The sequence below is a fragment of the Triticum urartu genome, chromosome 3A (assembly GCF_056163025.1).
Source record: "Triticum urartu cultivar PI428250 chromosome 3A, HENAU_Tu73, whole genome shotgun sequence".
In the NCBI taxonomy this organism is placed as follows: domain Eukaryota; kingdom Viridiplantae; phylum Streptophyta; class Magnoliopsida; order Poales; family Poaceae; genus Triticum; species Triticum urartu.
The window spans coordinates 30,782,385-30,801,692 of NC_141875.1; the positions used below are offsets into that span (position 1 = coordinate 30,782,385).

Below are 19,308 nucleotides of genomic sequence, written 5' to 3' on the forward strand. Positions count from 1 at the left end.
CCAAGAATGAGGAGAAGGAAGGGGAAGCAAGAAAGGGTGAAGCGTGGCAGAGTGGCGAGGTCATTGCCGCCCTCGTGGGTGAAGATCATGTCCAACAAAGAGGTTGACAAGTGTCACAAGAGAAGAAAACCGAGGGCATGAAGGAATAAAGATACATGCGCTTCATGAGGTGCACATGAAGAAGTGGAACATAAGGAAAGCATTGTACTTGAGAGGGAGAGAAGACAGAGCGCGCCAGAGAGATGGTAAACTTCAATGCAAAGAGAGCGTCACCGAGGAACCGAAGAACATGCTCGTCGACATTAGTATCGTGAATGGGGATGCCAAGAAGTGGCCTCGCACATGATGCAGACCAATATCAATGTGCGCCATGAAAATGGTGGTCATAATTGTTTTAGTCAGTTCAATTTACATGCTATCTTTGAATTGTTTGTGATTGAACATTAATCGTTGAATTATTGTTGGATGTGTGTAATATGATGTAAAAATATTAAATGCTCAGAAATAAATATTGCTAGTGAGTTCGTTCTGTTGTGGATCATGTGTGTTTGCGTAGTTGGAGACGTTTATCTATGGACATCCGCCCAGATGTGCCCACCGATAAAAGTGTGGGGCCGAGTTTTTTAACACAGTACGACATAGACACTCATACATAAGAACATACACTCACCCATATGAACGTATGTACGCATACTCTATCTTTATGAGCACCTCCGAGATAATGAGTAGACACGTCATTTTAAGATTAATGATATCACCACAGACACCATTGTAGTTGATGGAAACATCTTCTCCCACTAACTATACACTCAGTTTGCATGCGGGCCCGATTTGATGAACCCAAATGATAACCGACACATGTCCGATGTTGTGTCTTGGCCCGAACGCGCTTTTGGCCGTCGCCCGAATCTCGACGTGCCTGCGTGCCATGTCATCACCTGCAAGTGTTCGGGTCAAAGCGACCAAACGAGCCCACCGCTCACAGTGACTCGTAGATCCAAACCCCCCTGCCCCTTACCCCTTCTCAACAATCACCACTCCCACTCCCACACTAACTTCTCCCCTTCGCCGCCATATCTGAAGGCGAGTGGTCGGCGTCGGCCAAGCAGGATGGAGGCGAACGACCGCCTTTGCGTCGGCGAGGTTGGCGGGGGAGGCCGGGTGTCATTGCCCCCACCCCGCGTTGAGTGAGCACACCTTCACTTCGGTTCAGCGGCGCATCGTGGATGACGAGCCGACGACGCATGGGAAGCTTCTAGCGGAGGAGGTCACTAATGTCAGCGGCACCAACCCATGCGACCAGACGATGGCGGCAGCGCCAACCCTTCCAAGCATGCGACGCTTCCAGCACGAGGCTCGGCTGCGGTGGGTGTGGCCCAGCGCGCACACCGACGCCCATGTGGAGACTTGCGCATGGTGGAGTGCTTGAGCGGGTGGAGGCGCACCGTGCCCCACCATCATAACCTCTCATGCGCAACCGTTCCCGTGGCTAGCGATGGCGGAGCCGGGAGCGGGCTACTACACGGAGGAGCTCCACCGGCGAAAGCATCGTAGCGTGGCGGAGGCGGGGCTCGCCACTGATGCTCTCCCCCCATTCCCGTCATTGTCTTGCTTCCTGGGACCCCTCCAAGCTCTTGAAATTTGTTATTTTATAAAGCTTTTTTTGTAATGCTCTCATGGCAAGTTCTTGAAAAAATGATGTTTTTATATTGCAATGGCAATTCTATCTTTGTTGACATGGCAAATATAACTACACAACCTCGGCAAATTCCACACTTTTATTGCCATGGAAAAATATAGTTTTCATTTTCCATGGCAAATTTACATTCATTCTCACAGCAAAAAAGTACCTATATTGCCATGTCAAATTTACCTTTTTACATGTCAATTTATTAGCTCACGGCAACTTTTTGTTTTTCATGAGACCACGGAAGTTTTGCCATGGAAATTTTACTTCAAGTACACTACGGATGGCAATTTCTTCGTTGTTATTTGCCATGGCAAAATGCAGTTTTCACTTGCCGTAGCAAATTTACATTCATCACCACGATAATTTTAATTGCACAAACATGTCAATTTTATTTACATCACAACAATTTTGCGTTCTTTTACATGTCAAGTTTTATAATCAATTTTGTGTGTTTAAAAACATGGGAAGTTTTAGTTATTTTGTTTGTAATGGCAAGTTTACTTTAACATACATGGCAAATTTTTCATTTATTTTTCTTTGCCATGGCAATTTTTACTTTTGTTTTGCCATGGAAATTTTGCATTCATTGACAAGGCATTTTACCTTTTGTTTTTCCTCGGCATTTTTAAATTCATTTCACGTGGAAAATATACCTTTATTGCCATGGCAAATTATTTTAACATACATGGCAAAAAATTCCTTTCTATTTTTTTTGCCATGGCAATTTTTACTTTCATTCGCCATGGCAAACTTGCATTCATTTCATTTATTATCATGCAAATTGTTCATGTTTATTATTAAGCCACCAACAAGTTTTAGTACATTTATCACATAATGAAATAGTCACATGACAAATTTATGGCAATTTGATCTTCGTATCATTTTTATCTTTTAGAGAACATGGCAATCTGATTAATTAACTATCATTGCCATGGAAAAATTCATATATTCTTCGCCATCACAAATTTTTCTTTTTCTTTTTTGCATGCCAATTTTACATTTATTACCATGGCAATTTTACCTTTATTGCTATGGCAAATTTTTACATTTATTTCTATGGCAATTTTTTCCTTTTTTTACATGGCAAATTTGGATTCATTGGTATTTCATTTTTTTACTTTTTTTGCCATGGCAATTTTTTCATTCATTTGACATGGCAAATTCACTTTAACATACATTTTGCTAAAATTTCCTTTCTAATTTTTGTCATGGTAATTTTTACTTTCGTTTGCCATGGCAAACTTGCATTCATTGACATGGCAAATTTACTTTTACTGTCAAGGCAAATTTACTTCAACATACATGGCACACTTTTTATTTTTGCTATGGCATCTTCACCTTTATTTTTGCGATGACATCTTCACCTTTATTTTTGCGATGACATCTTCACCTTTATTGTCATGGAAAACTTAACTTTATTTGACATGGCAAATAAAGCTTCATTTTTGCCATGGCATTTTTCACTTCAACATACTCAGCAAACGAACTACCTTTTGTAAATAACATTTGGTAAATTTTCTTATATTTCTAGTCCAATGGAATTATCATGGTAATTTTGTTTCTGGTAAGTTAGGGGATTTTTTTATCATTGCAATTTTTGCAACCATGGAAAAATTTCTATTCTTTTATCATGGCAAATATATTTGTAAATATTTTAAAACAAAAAAATTGCCATGTGTTTTTTCTTTTTGGCAAATTTTTTGTTTTTTAACAGTGGCAACATTTTTGTTGTTTGTCCTATAGGTCACATAGGTGAATTGCAATAATTTTTATTTTTTATATCCAGAGAATAGCGTTGTTGAGCTTTCCGCTTGTGGCCTAGTAGGAGGGATCCAGCTTGGACGTGTTCGCGCTGGTGGGATTTCCGATCCAACGAGAACGTTTCATCGATGCTGCCTCCTCACGACACTTTTTCGTTGCGACAGTATGCCTGCAGACCTGACCTCTGGTGGTTAGGCCCCTCCCAATACTTCATCTTGTACAAGTCTAATATTGCCAACTAAGTAAAGAAAAATCTGATGTGGCATGCTAGTAAAGAAGAAAGAGTGATATGGTGACTTTTAGAAGAAACAATGCTAAGGGTGTATACCTAGGTGAAAACACAAATCTGAATCTATACCTAATTAAATGAAAGCAACCAAAAACTAAACACCTATGCATTGAGGAGTTTAGTTACGGAGTCCTTTAATGTACTGAGCGCCTCACCTAATCACCCTGCATTGAAAGAGGCTTTATCAGATACTTCTTCTGTTTTATAATATAAGAACATTTTTAACACTATGCTAATGTCGAAAAGACGGAGGAAGGAGTTTGATAAATGCCGCCGAGAAATGTGACTTGTGAGTTGTGCCTACGTGGACAGGGCAGATCATCTTCATCTTCATTCTGTGTTGAAGACATAACAGAGCCGCTTTTGGAAGCAGGGGAGCTCCATATCTTTTCCCTTTGATTACTGTGGGCGCGCCCCCAAAAAGACACGGTCCGCCGTCGACCACGCGGGCGAGTCGTTAGGCAGCAGCAGGGAGGGTCGGGCTCCGCCGCCATGGCCTCACGCTTCAGCTTCGGCATCTCCTCTGGGGACCTGGTGGGTGGCTCACCCGGCCGCGGCTGTCGCCTTCTTCCTCCGCGCGCCTTCCTTGAATGAAATCTAAATCTTTAACAGCGACTGACTTGCGGCCTTGTTTGATTCTGGTCGCCGCGCGCAGAGGTCGGGGAGCTCGCTGACGGTGGGGGAGCGGCTCTGCGCGGTGGTCCTGCCCTGCGTCGCCATCGCCGAGTTCGTCTTCTTCGCGCTCACCGACTGCCTGGCCGGCATCTGCCCCCCTTCCTCGAACTCCTCCACCCACCTGCGCAGAGATCCCTCCGCTCCGTCCTTCTTCCTCACCGCCAAGAAGGGGAGCCACCACCACCGCCGCGGTCGCGTCGGGCCGGGCTGCACCTCCCTGGTCTTCCGCGACCTCGCACGCCTCGCCGACGAGTCCAGATGCTGTATGGAAAACCATCCATCTCTCTTTTGTCCCTCGATTTCTTGTTACTTCTTACCAGGCGTTAATTGCAATGTCGTTTGATTCGATTCTCCCTTTCCTTGCCGGCCGAATCAAGTCTCGGTGAACGAGGTGGAGGCGCTGTTCGAGCTCTACAAGAAGATCAGCTGCTCCATCATCGACGACGGACTCATCCACAAGGTACTACCACCGAAACCAAAATCGCTCTGTTCTTCTGTAATCTGTAACAAATTAACGCAGTCATAATTTGACAGAAATACATGTCTGATAATGTTTGGGCTTAACGAGTGAGATCCGGATTACTTCGTAGATCGATCTGAAAATACTGCATCACATGTGATAGATTCTTTCCCCAGCATGTGGATTAAAGAGACACTGCCATATGAGCTGTACAGAGGGCGTAATAGTAGTAAATTTGGCTTGACACCCACAGAATTATTGGCCTGTATTTTTATTGGCTTCCGTGTGCAGTTAGACCATAGTATAGTGCCTGCATCTCCAAATGTTTGGTCGCCATGTTCCTTGTTGCGTGACCAAGTTTTTTATAAAGCTAATGGTGCAGTAATTTTGCATGTTACTTGATTGCTGTGCAAGTCGAATTCTGCGAAAGGATATTACTAATTAAGTTTATAGTGCACATATGACGTGCGGGGATGAAAGACGGTATCTAGAAAAGTTTGAATGCCCTTTTCTATTCGATGATTGAACCGTCAAAGAGATTTTTTTTGACCTATCTGTCTTTTCTGTTGAATTGTTATTTAGGAAGAACTTCAGCTAGCATTATTCAAGACTCCTAGTGGACAGAATCTTTTTCTTGATAGGGTAAGCGTTGACAACTTCAAATTTACTATTTTTAAATGCTTCAAGATCATTATTTACCATGTCACAAGGAAAATTCAGAATCGCTCAAATTGTATTTTGCTTTGTGCGATAGCATCCGACTGAAATTGTCCTTTATGATCCAGGTTTTTGATTTGTTTGATGAGAAGAAAAATGGAGTAATCGAGTTTGAGGAGTTTATTCATGCTCTCAGCGTCTTCCATCCATTGGCACCTGTGGAAGACAAGATCAACTGTAAGTACGATTCTTGCAAAAACTGTGTGCTCGACATGAACATGTTGCGATATACTTACGGTTAGGGCTCCCCTTCTGAGTTGTTTCAGTTGCATTTAGGCTCTATGATTTGAGACAGACTGGCTTTATTGAGCGCGAGGAGGTTAGTTCAGATGGATGTTGTATTTCTATCTGTATCATGAACGTAGTTTCTTCACCTCAGCAAGGTGATCTGTTGGTGCTTCTGTTTTTTAGGTTATGCAAATGGTTATCGCCATTTTGATGGAATCTGATGTGGAATTATCGGATGAACTTCTTGAGGCTATCCTAGACAAGGTACGCAATCATATCTGTGGGATTCTTTGGTTACTTATTTACATTTTACATAAACGTAAGTTTCAATTGGTTTCAGACATTTGAAGATGCTGACACCGATAGGGATGGGAAAATTTGCCAAGAAGAATGGAAGGAATTTGTATTACGCCATCCTAATCTACTGAAGAACATGACCCTACCATATCTAAGGTTCGATTCTGAAAGCTGCAGTCAAATAATTGTAAATATTGTCTGCAACTTCCACCAAATATGTTTAGAACTAGTCAGAAATACTTTGGCATTTATTTTCTTCTACAAAATTTCGTCAGTGTTTACTTGAGTGATTTTTTGTCCATTTCTATATCAGAGACGTCACAACAGCGTTCCCAAGTTTTGTTTTCAATACCGCGGTTGAAGACTAAGCATCACAAGACTTGTAATTGATGGTGACAAGTTGGCTGTTGAGTGCTGACAGTGTCAGCAGTTGAAAATTGGGACGCTGAGAAACAGAGCAGCCATGTTCGCTTACTGAAGAATCGCCATTGGTGACTTTTGCTGCTTTAGGATGGCTGTCTGATAACCATTTCGGCAACTGAAGAGTCCCATTCATGATGGCAAATTTGGCAACTAACAGCTTCTGGTATGCCTGTCGTTTTCCCGCATTGTGTTGTAAATGTATATACACAATTCCTTCAGCTCTCAGAAGCACAGGACAGCTCTAGGTACATATAGATATGAGGAATTTAAGTTCCTCAAATGCCAGCCAGTTTCGGGATCAGTCAGGTGCAATTTCTAGAATGCTAACTTCTGATGTTGTAGCGTCCGTTATAGACTATCTTAGTGCTAACATGTCATGGCTTAGCCATGATTGCTGTATATATAATCGAAAACCTTTCCGAGACGCATGCTTTTGCTTGGTGATAGCTACAAGATTGATGCCAAGCATATCCGCCAAGTGTTTGTTCATGAACCAATCATCCCATCTGTGATGTGGACAGTTCACTTGTTCTTTTGTGATGGTGTTCGTTGGGTGATGCAAGTGACAGTTGTTTATGTACTTCTTAATGCTAATCATAGATGTGAACCAAATAAAGTAATTGCGATCATAGATTTGGACAAAACGAACTAAATTTCTTTCGATGGGGATAAGGCTGCACAGTTTATCGATAGATTCGCCAGCGTGGACGATGGACCCCTTCCAGAAAGCAAAGTCACTTGCAAATAAAGAAGCAAAGTCACCGAAAATACAAAGATGAACATGGGTGCGCGCGCACCCATGTTCATAGTAAATTCATAAAAAATAATAAAAAAATAATGAAATTCTGAAATTTCGCGGTATGAACCTTAGTCGATCATTGTACTCACATGTGAAGTTTTATGATGTATTGACACCCATGGTATTCTTAGTAAAGAAAATACAAATGCGATCATACTATGCATTAAACAATCTTTTTTAATATAGCTTCAATTTTGTTTGCTCAGATTACCATGGATGTGATTTCTTCGTGAAACTTCATATGCGAGTATACCGGTTGACTATGTATATGAAAAAAATAAATTCAGATTTTTTTTATTTTTTTTCTAGCTTTTTTTTTGAATTTACTATTCATAAAGGGTGCGCACGCATGCATGTTCACCAAATCCGCGTCCGCAAAGTCACTCGCAAATAAAGAAATTTCAGTACCTAGCATCATGCTTACTTACATTTTTACAAGTTGGCGCACTAAATTATGTGGCTTCAGCGCTACATAATAATGTTGAAAGAGAGGGAAACCAACGACTTTAAGGCTTCTTTGATTCAAAAGTTTTACATAGGAATTTTGGATTATTACAATTATTAGGGAATCCCCCCCCCCCCCTAAGTGGGTGGTTTGATTTATAGGATGTTTTCTCTGCATATTTTTCATATTACATTTCGTAGAAAAGTTTACATCCACCCAAATATTTTGGGAAGATTCCGCGCATCAGATCCATTTGTTTTGCATAGTTCATAAAACACCATGGATTTTTCAGAATCCTATGAATCAGAAGAACGTGAACAACACGGGGCAACACTACCTACCAAGCGATGCTGCTTGTGTCAACATGCATGGAAAACCCATTTTGTTGATAAGAACGAAACAGGGCGGGCCTAGGTGAGGTAGCATCTATGGTCCTTTTTTTCCTTTTTCAGGAAAGGTAGTATCTATCATACTGGCTGATGTCCCTTTCTTGATGGAACATCAAGGTTTAGATATATGATCACTTAGCTGGCTTCTATGTAGTTAACGTGACAACTGATGCCTCCAATCCAATCATGGTTCTTGGACTTGGGGAGTTTGCGACGAATGGCTGACATCGGTGGTTGCATGCATACATTGCACCAGTACACCGTTGACCGCTGTGAGTTAAAAGGACAAAAGAAACAAGAAAAAGGAAGTGAAAATATCCATCGCCTCCAAAGCGTCGCCTCTTAGGGGGGGAGGCTGCGGCTGTTTTGCTCCAAATCCACGGCGGGTTGGGAACTTTGGAAAGCAATGAATGATACTCCCTCCGTCTTTGAAAGAGTATACTTCCAACTTTGTTGGAGAGTCAAACTATTTGAAAGTTTGACTGAGTTTGTGCAAAAATATATTAATGTTTGTGAAACCAAATAGGTATATGATGAAAAAATATTATATCAAGAATCGAATGCTACTAATTTAACAACATAAATATTAGTGTATTATTGTATAAATACAATCAAATATAAAAAAGTTTGACTTTCCAAGAAAGTTGGAAGTACATTCTTTGAAGGTCGGAGGGAGTATTGTTTTGTAACAACTGCTCGGTGGCGCATGTCCTCCAGCGCTGTCCCGGTTGGATTTCACTCGTGGATCCGAGACGTGGGCGAGAAGTCCCACTCGGCCCCTTTTCCAGAGAAAAATGAGTGAAGTCTGATTAAAACCGAAAATTCAATTCAGTGCCCAAGCTCATGTACACCAGGTGAATAGTAGAATCTACAATTTTTTTTAAAAAAACTGAATTTTTTTATTGTGCAAGATGCTCAAATGCGTGATGTCCGTGCAAAGTTTTAGTTTGTTTGGACATTCGAGGAGCTTGTGGAAAAAAGGACAAACTCCAGTGTGAACAGTGTTGATTTCAAAAGTTTGTCAGACACCCAAATTTTGTCTTATTTGCCACGAGCTCCTCAAATGTCCAAACAAGCTGAAAATTTGCATGAACCTCACGCATTTAAGCATCTTGCACCACCAAAAAAACTGGAATTTTGAGTGGTTTTACTATTATTTTTACTATTCATCAATCCTATTTGATCTCAACCCTATACCAGTTTAGATCAATTTGACACACATGAAAAATAATTAATCCCACCGAAATAAGGCTCTAGTCTCACTGACTAGATGGACCCACATGTCATATCTATCGCTTCAGGAATTGAGTACAGGGCACTGATTTCAGGGATTGAGAGCTTGGGTTCATTTCCGACAAGCCGTATGAATTCAAGGTTTAAAATAGACTTTACTCGAGAAAAATCGGAGCACGTTGGCAAGTCATTTTCTCGAGGGCTCCTATTTGATGCCCTATGCGTTGTCCATCTAGCTAGCGCGCACCCTCCTTCCCCGCGCCCACATTTGGGCTGACCCATGCACGGGACGAGCAGCGCCCTGTTTTTTTTCATTTAATTTTTTTGGCTTTCTGTTTCTGTTTTTTATTCTGTAAAATAATTCAGGATGTCAAAAAGTTTTAAATTATAAAAAATGTGAATTTTTAAAAATGATCAAGAAATCATAAAATGTTTATGGATTGAAAAAAATGTTCCTGATATTGAAAAAAAATACTTGCGTTTCCAAACAATGTTCATGAGTTTGAAAACAAATATTCACACAAATCAAAAAATGATTTTCAATTACAAAAATATTGTGGATTCAGAAAATGTTTACTGATTCATAAAACATTCATTAATTACGATAAACGTTCATGCATTTAAAAAATATTCGTCAAATAAAAAAGTTAACGTTCACAAAATGTTTGTCGATTCAAAAATGTCCACTGATTTAGAAAGTAGCTAGGCCAAAATTACAATTATGTAACCCTTTAGGTAAGCAACGCTTGGGCGAAGCAGCTATATTTTACTCCAAGCGGAAATTTAGAGAGAAAAAGGAAGAACAAGTGGAGAAGGTGGGATGAAACCCACAATCTCCCGGATGAAAGGCCAAGGCTCCAGCCGGGGGGGTGGTCATGATACATTAGGGGATTGCTACATGTTAAGCTAAGGCAACAAAGGATGCAACAACTTACAAAAAGCCAATCGTTCTTTTTCACTTATTTGTGACATGAAGGGTAATCATTGACAGTTAGAGGGGTAATTTGATGACGGACGGGCAGAAGCACTAATACTTTTATTAGTATGTAGGTATAGATAAAGAAAGAAGTGTTTTTTCCGTGCGTTGAAACTTTTGCAGAAAACCCATGACTCTTCTTTGAAATCAACCACGGTCCTATCTTAAGTGAGAAAAAATGATATGATTTTTTTAGAAAACCCCTTGGTATTTTGGTAAATCGTCCCATGGTTTTATTTTAAGTGAGAAAAAACAATTCACTTTTTTCAGAAAAACACCCTGATCTTTTGGTTAATCAACCTGCAGTCCATCTATTATTTTGTAGGTAGATTCACATTCTTTAAGAAAATATCGATACCTTTCAAACCCTAACTCCAATTTTGACATGTTATATATGAAAATAGATTAAAAAATATGCAGAATCTGAATATGATGTCCGTTTACCTGTTAAACATTTTAAAAATGCTATTTAGTGGACAACCTCAATCAATAACGCATGATCCATCTTTCTTTCATACCGATGTAGATATGAATTGGAAATCAACACCTCAGCAAAAATTAGTTTTGAGACAAAAAATATCTATAATCAGGCATGCACTCCTCGGCAAACACCAAGGTGAAAAATAAATTTTCTTATCTTATGCTGGGAGAAAGAGAGACACCTTAGAATTGATCACATTCAAATGTGTTGTGATTGTGTGAGCACTGAGGCCACCATCGACAAGTGTGGGAAGAAGGGTAAGTGGCAACATAGATGGGATGCACGTGGACCTATTAGGGTATTGAGTCATGATTATTGTGTTAGGGATGTGTGGTTATTTTTTTTCTCCCGTTGCAACTCATAGACACTTTCGCTAGTAATGTAGTAAAACATAAAGGCACAAAATGTGGGTTATCTTGGTTTTGGGAACATTCTAGAAGGTTCCTGCGTACGGGGTTTTTACCTCCCGGTTTCAAAGTTTTCTTTTCTAGATTATTTCTGTTCCTTTTTTTTACTTCTATTGTTACTTTTATTTTTCAAGTTTTTCCTCGAAATTCATGCATATTTTTTTTAAATTTGTGAACATCCTTTAAAACTTAGAGAGTTTTCAATTTTCTGAATAAATTAAATATGCGAACAATTTCTCAAATGTGTGAACATTTTTGCTAATTTTCAAACTTTTTTTGAGAATTTTTAAAATGCATTTAAAATTCATGAAGATTTTAAATTCCATACACTTTCTCAAATTCATGAATATTTTTCCTAATTTGATAATGTAACACATTGTTGAGGAAATCGTTAACTGGTAGCTGCTCGGTTGGCTGGCGAGTAGGGAATTAATAGCCTAGTCGGCAAGTAAATTGACCAGCTAATCAATGAATCTAATGATTTATCAGTTTATCAGCTAGTCGATGACTCTATGCGTAGGGATTAATCGGCAAGTTAACTGGTTAATTGAACGAATTCTTGAATAGTGATGTTTTGAAATTCCACAGTCATTTTTATAAATTAAAAAAAATTGAAGAACTTTTCAGATTAAGATCTTTTTAACAAATTCAAAAAAAGAATTAAAGTTTATGAACATTTTTGTTTCATGAAGAGTTTTTCAAATTGTGTACATTTTTAAATTCAAGAACAATTTTGAAATTCTTGAATATTTGCCAAAGTTCGAAAATTTATTTTTTAGTTTGTCAAAAAACTAAGAGCTGGTTTTATTTGAAGCCAGCAACGGATGGTTTTAAGCCCATAGCCACTGTTTTCTTAGAAGCTAGCGCCATGGATAAAAAGCTATTTTAGATTTTTGTGGTCTTTTTTGGTATTTTACTTTCTCTTTTGTCCTTTCCTTTTTGTTCTTTTAACTTCTAACAATTCATTAACAATTTTTGAAGTTCCAAAACAATTTCCAGTTTTTTATTTTAAAAGAAAACGAGATTTGTTTTGACAATTTCTAAATTTGAGGACTTTTTTAAAATAATTGTTGTGTCAGTTTCGAAAGATGAAGAGGATGTCATCGGGCCCTGCGGGTGCCAACTGCCATCGTCAAGGACTCCTCCCGACTAGCAGCTGCCTCCTCCTCTACTGCCACATCCTCCACCTCGTCGTCAAAGATGTTATCATGCATGTCATCTCGCGTGTCGTCATGGGCACTTCGCCCTGCCTTGTAGGTGGCGGAATTCTCACGGAGGTAGGTGGCCTCGGGACTCCTCGAGCGCTCAAACTAGCGATCCTGGAGCATTGATTTTTCCTAGAGCTCTCAAGCACCGACAAACTGGTAACATAGCATAGCACTCAAGTTCTTTAGATGCAAGTATTTTAGATTCGGCCACATCCAATCTGAGAAAGTGAGAATGACCGCGAGAGCAGCATGCAAGTGTATTTAGGTTTTGGAAAAGCGATTTGCTCCACACAGAAAGGCACCATGGAATGCTTTTCTGTGGGGAGCAAAATCGCTTCCTTCTTTTTTCTCGTCGATGATACCGTCGCTTTACTCCTCTTGCCAAGCACCTTTCACAACTTCCTGAGAACCAGGGATGGCAGTCTAGAAGTTCTTCAACTTGAATGCGCGAGGTTGTTGCTGGCAGCTATCGCCGACGAGAAAAATTAGGCACTGATCCGAGAGTGACGTAGAGACAAGGCGTGAAGCACGTGGAGCAAAGCGCCGATTCTATTGGTGGATATCTCTATGCCAACAAGAATTCAGAGTTGCACGAAAACAGTTTATACGGCTCATGGTCACGCTGCGCTTATTTTTATCTCTAGCTGTGTAAATTTGATTGAAGTCGCCCAGCACCAAACCACCTAACCCCCCTTGGCTGGAACTAATCCACTCTTTTGGGGCTTGATTCGAGAAGCCCCCCCCCCCCCCACCCACACACAAAAAAAAAATGTTTTTTGAATTCAATTATAGTTGTCGTTATATCATTTCCTTGGTCTGGTCAATATAGTGACCTTGTCATACCAACGGCTCAAAATATGCATGTAGGAGCAAATAAGCCATGGTGTAGTCGGCTTTAGTTACCACTCTAGTGCGAGCATGATTAATGGGATCGTGGTGATGTGGCTAAAAATTAACATCCTCCTGCAAACTCGTACCAACCATGTCTTTAAAAGGCACCCCTCTTCTACTTCCTCACCAATAGGGTACCCAATGCACAAACCTTGTACTACGCTACAGCGAGGCCAAAAAATATAGATATTGTTTCTTCCAAGCTTTCATGGTGTGCCAGTAAGAAATTGTTGAATCGTAGTTGAAACAGCTGAGGAAATATCAAATGTAATTTCTTTCATCGGACTAGGAGGCTCGAGGAAGTTGACGTGATCCCCTTTTGGCACAAAATGTCCACAGTGAATAGCTGCTCTAGTCTAAGATGTAGAGATCACTGAACGGGTCATAGAGCTTTGCTCAAACCTGCTGAACCTATCGAGCCGTTCCCGCCGTTCAAGCTTTTTCCTCCAACAAATTATCTTTACAAAAATTGTTAAGCAAGTTAGACGAAGTGCAGCCTGCTTTTCAAACCGCCATGAGTGTACTTAGAGCAGGATGTGCAGGCCGATCGCCAGTGTTGGCTTTTCTTTTTATTTTTCCTTCCCTAGCTCTGTGACTCTCTTACTTCTCCTTCTTAATGAATGAACTACAGGGCGTCTTGCTGTGCTTTCGTTAAAACAAAGTTTGAGGAAGTGTTGTTGTTCTAGTAAATTATATAAAACTTATAGTGAAATATCTTCTGCTTATAAAGTAAAATAATTATGTTCAGTCAGTATGAAGTCCTAATAAGCACAAAATCAGATCACCAATGACATGGCCCGAACTAAGTGACTGGGTTAAAGGCTGAAGCAGTATTGCCGGCAACGGATAATCGGATCAAATCATATTTATAATGGGTATGCAGTTCCTCTAGGCCAAACCTTCAATGTGGCACACTTTTGGTGATCTTTGCAGCTTTTGCAATTACCTTTTCTTAGAATAGCTTTTGCAATTCCTTTCTCTGATTCCATCCTCGCTTTCCATAGGATAGCTCCCCAAATTGTCACCTTGTATGGCCCAGGGAGTTCAAAACAATAGTAGGAGTAGGGTTTTTGTGCTCTATGATCCATCAATAAAAGAAATAGTAGCTCTGACATGTTCATTTACTTGGATGCACAATTTCCTTATGTTCTTGAGTCTTACGAGTAGAAGGCACGAAGTTCACAATATCCATTGTATCATGAACTGAAGAATGAAGATCCCCGGGAGAGCATGTTGGTTTTTTTTGTGTGTGAATGCGGTGTCAACCACCACACCAGCTGAATCGCACTGGTTAAAAGTTTGTTTCTTTTTCCTTAAAGAAATGAATTCCAACAAAGATGTAACATCACTAGTTTAGTAATTAGTAATGAGTTGTAAACTTGTAATGTGCATCACGATCATTTCATAATATCTTTTTTTTTCAACTGTGAAAATGAAGATATTTCAAATCTCATAAAATGCTATAAAATACATCCAGAAAACCATGCACAAATATATATGCGTAGTTTCATGAAATTTCGATGGACAAAACTTCCCATATAAATTATTAACCCTAATATGCAAGTAGTTGGTAGATCAAAAGTCTACTGAATTGAGGGAATTTTACTTTGTGAGCACTCTTGAAAAGTTGTGAACAGTCTTCCAGTAATATTAGAAATGTATAAGAAAATTTCAATTAAATTTGGAAAGTCAAATAACATCTTGTAGTTCAAAACTCAATTTGAATCAAAACTGACTTTATATTTTTAGAGGTGCATATATAAACTAAAGAAACTTGCAAATATTTTATTTGATCCTATAATGATCCAGGGAAGCCAAGCCTCCTAAATCTTTGCACGCGGTTTGAATCTTCAAATAATCTAAAAGTTGTTCAGATGGATCAAAAAACAAAATAATAAACATAAAGAAATAAATCACCCTCCCCTTACCTTTTGGGCCCACCTCAGCGGCAAGTCCCAGAACCAGCCGAAGGGTGCAACCCATCCCGGGACCAACTCTCTCTCTCTCTCTCTCTCTCTAGCTCTCTATCTCTCTCTCCCCCATCTCTCTCTCTCTCATCCAAACTCGTGTGTTGTATTCCACCTCTTGTGAGTAGACGTCCCGCGCATCGAGCATGCATTGTCATCGCGTGCCACCTCTTGCTAGCCATCGTTGCAGGCTTCAACCCTATAGGTTCAACTTTGAGCTTTGTTGTGCCTTCCGCCATTATGTGCATTCTAATTCGTGCACTAGAGTTTTTGGTGTCATGGGGATGATTTCGACAATGAGAGAGAGAGAGAGGGCTCGGAGTGACGCAGTATCTAACAACCCTATGTCTCGAGATCTAGGAGCTTTCTTCTTTTTCTGTGTCTCAAACTGATTACAAGGAGTGCGAACCTCTGTCTATGAACAAGGGGCGGCTTATACATGTGCCTGACCCCTGGCCTTTGCCATTGCAAAGGAATTAAAGGTTACATTGAATAAATCCATTGTAAGTGGTGACTGACGCAATAAATGCTAGTAACACATGCCACCCGAACCATCCTGGCGCTTTAGATATCCATGTTGTATGTTCATCTTCTCCTATTTGAGTAGCTTAGTCACCTTAGTATGTTCAATCATCCGAGTACCCGGTGAACATATGCGTCCGAGTAACGAGAACGCCAACGTTAGTCGAGTAACTTCTTCGATCACCGAGGTTGGTCTCACATATGGACTCCATGGTTTATTATACCTTGGACCTTCATGGGCCTACCCTTAATGGGTAACCTCGTTAGTCGGGATCATCGCCGGAAGCATCCCACCCATCCGCCATCATCGTGATTCTCACCGCCACCTTGTAACTCTCTCGCGAATAAGACTAGGGCTAAGATCGTATTGCCTTGCCCTACTCATTCTCCCAATCAACCCCCATCATCCTCTTGCTCCCTCTTCCGCAGTGTCCAGACCTCACCCATGTTGCAACTCTCTCGCGAATAAGACGAGGGCTAAGGTCGCATTGCCTTGCGCTACTCATTCTCCCAATCAAGCCCCCATCATCCTCTTGCTCCTTCTTCCGTAGTGTCCAGAGCTCACCCGTGTAATCCAAAGTTCGTTGTCATGGATGCTTGTCTGTGTCGATTTTGCACTCATATGTGATGGATTGAAGCTATGGGTTAACATGTTTCTTGTGTGTGTTGATGGAAAATTTAGGTTAAACCTATGTCTAAGCTTGCCAAGTTGACCAAGAAATAAAAAAAATCCAAAAAATTATGGGATTGGTTTGATTGGGAATAATTGCCGAACGGGTGTTCTTTAAGATAAAATTTTTGTGTGCAACCTAGGGCAGCGAGTAGACAACCATGGCCTCGGTGTGGGACACTGGGTGACGTTTGTGTGAAGCTCGGGGTAGTGGTGTAGCAATTGTGGCACATGGCAGAAGACAAAGATGGGGCAGATGGCGGTGGCCCTATCGCATGAAACTATCACCAGATGGGGAAATGGGGATTGGTTTATTTCGAGGAGGAAGAAGGAAAAAATAAACATACTAGTGTGTGGTATTTCTGTTGTAAAATGGAAATCGGTGGGTAGGAAAATAGGTGAACTGGCCGTTTTGGAACGAGTACGAGTGGAATAAGCCTAAACAAGCTGTTGGATCGATGCACAATTATTTGGAGGGCTCCTTCTGAAGGAGGAGACCCGATTTTGGCTATTTGTTTGGGCTGGTGCATCCATATAGCCCAGAAGTTGTTAGAGCATTAGGGCTCCTCCACCCATTCTAGGAGCGGAGTTGCGGAGTGGAGAGAATCTGAATAGGTTCTTACCTGAGGTCCAACCTTACATATATTTTTCTTTGTGCCATTATATATCTTCAGAGCGTATCCCGAGCCCATTAGGCTTCAATTTCTAGAATTGACATTTGTGCTCGTATTTTTTTGAATTTTTCTTAGGCCTTCTGGCGATGTGCGTTCAATGGGAGAAGACATTCTCGTCGACTACTAAGGCATCTGTGGCGAGTTCGTCAATCTCAAGATGATGTGCTGGCTCATTCTCGAAGGTGCTCATAAAAGTAGGGTGTGCATGCATGCGTTTAAAGTGATAAGTGTATGTCCGCATGTATGAGCGTTTGCATCTCTAATTTCTTTTTTACTCCCGTGAACCACCCAAACAACGACGGTAAAATTAAATACAATTTTTCCACTTTCAAAAACTCCAATGATTCAACTAGGCATGCTATTTCGATTCATATGCTTTTGTTGGTGTGCAATTATTATGGAAGACGGTGATGACGGCCTCTGTAGCGTATGCATACGGTGCCCGCTGAGAGTGTGTCGAACCAGTGTGTGACCCAGAACTAGCAATTTGGCTTGGTTGGGGTCTCTGGCTTTATATGTTGTGCTTTGGTGTGAGGTTTGGGTACGCAGTCCAACAATCTGCACCCCTTCATTAAGTGGATAGGAATAGCGACAGATGTTGTCAAGATGATGGCTTCCTAAGGATGGCAATTTTACCTATGGCATGGGTACCCGCGGATACAGTACCTACATGACCAGGGTATGGCAACAATTTTATACCCATGAGTAGTACCCATATCTTACTCGTTAAGTCATGGGTAGGGCATGGGTAAGGCATGGGTATAGCCTTGTACCCGTTTATACTGATATATGGACCTTACCCGTGGAGGTCCAACATATGCGCAAGGGTCGGTAACGACAAAGAAGCTGGGTGACCTAACTACTCCCATAATTAAGTCTCACACCATCACACGAAATTCCGTCGTCTCCATCAAATGGTTTTTTTTGTCAAAGGTGCTATCAATGAATGTGAAATTATGAACAACTTGTGTACTATAGGTATGGGTACAAGTAAAGTTTCATACCCATAGGTACGGGTATGGGTAGAATTTTTTACCCATTGACTACACATGTATGGGTATAGTATTACTCTACCCGCCCCATATCCTACCCATTGCCATCCTTACTTCGGACATTGATGTGTTATTTCGTAAGGTCTTGTTGAATAATTAATAAAATAGATGTATGCATCGTCCTGACACAGAGGCTGGGGTCACCTCCTTTCCAAAAGAAAAAACATCATGGAAGAAATAAAACCTATTTTTTCATAGCCATCCAAAGTAAAGTCCTTTTGGAAAGGGTGTGACTAGGTCTCCGTCAACTGAGACTTAATCAAGTCTTAGTCAAGTGATATATTATACAAAGGGAACAACTGAAGAAAAAAAATTATGTATGAATCTTCATATAAAATCAAAGAAATATAGCATCGACTGAGACATATCTCGGTCGACTCACACTTAGCAAAACTGTTTTGCGAAATCACCACAGCGAAACAGGATCCATTCAAGTGGTACACACCGATCAAAGCCTGTCCGCATCATGCAACCCATAGAGCGAAGAGGGATCCATGCCGGCGTGCCACAAAGTTATTCAACAAAGTTATTCCCTCAAAAAAGTTATTCCAAGAATGTCAGGGTGAAAACCAGATTCTGGCCTTGTGTGGTTGGATCCGGTGACGACGACGTTTGAGCGTCGCTCCCTTCGTGAAGGCGTTGCTGTTGAAGAAAACCTCGTCGTCCGTGTGGTGTCTTGAAATAATTGGTGCAAATATGGTCACTACTATAATTTGTCGAAGGCGGATCTGGTCGCTCTGGTTTTTTTCCTCGCCAACACATAGCTTTGGTTGTATATGACTTTGCTATTTGTTGGTGTTTTTGTGTGCGTGCATTGATGTTGGCTGTGTGCATCCTAACTATGCAGAAGCCGGGTGTGTACTCATTATGTTTATATCCTCTTGATGCTTCATTTGAGGTAATAAAATTCACCCTATGTCGAAAAAGAATGTCATGTTTCAGTTGGTGCAATTGCATAGTATCCAAAAATTGAATCCACCGAAACCAAGCGTGTACGCGTGGTTCGTTTGATTGACTCTTCCACTACGATCGAGGAAGACTTCACGCTTGGAAG

At 40.7% G+C, this 19,308-nt stretch overlaps 1 protein-coding gene across 1 annotated transcript; it reads left to right on the forward strand.

Moving 5' to 3' along the window:
* Positions 1 to 4,064: 4,064 nt before the first annotated feature.
* On the forward strand, positions 4,065 to 7,080 carry LOC125542485 (calcineurin B-like protein 9). Its single transcript, XM_048705538.2, has 9 exons — positions 4,065 to 4,274; positions 4,396 to 4,678; positions 4,793 to 4,875; positions 5,458 to 5,517; positions 5,661 to 5,769; positions 5,859 to 5,911; positions 6,004 to 6,084; positions 6,161 to 6,273; positions 6,431 to 7,080. Exons 1-9 carry the CDS (start codon positions 4,233 to 4,235, stop codon positions 6,483 to 6,485), a joined length of 879 nt encoding a protein of 292 aa, XP_048561495.1. The 5' UTR covers positions 4,065 to 4,232; the 3' UTR covers positions 6,486 to 7,080.
* Positions 7,081 to 19,308: the final 12,228 nt, after the last annotated feature.

Bases quoted from the DNA above. Each gene is read 5' to 3' on its own strand.
- LOC125542485 (XM_048705538.2), top strand. From the start codon at position 4,233: ATGGCCTCACGCTTCAGCTTCGGCATCTCCTCTGGGGACCTG. The intron at 4,876-5,457 runs GTACTACCACCG...ATTGTTATTTAG, and splicing joins ACGACGGACTCATCCACAAG to GAAGAACTTCAGCTAGCATT. The intron at 6,274-6,430 runs GTTCGATTCTGA...TTTCTATATCAG, and splicing joins ATGACCCTACCATATCTAAG to AGACGTCACAACAGCGTTCC.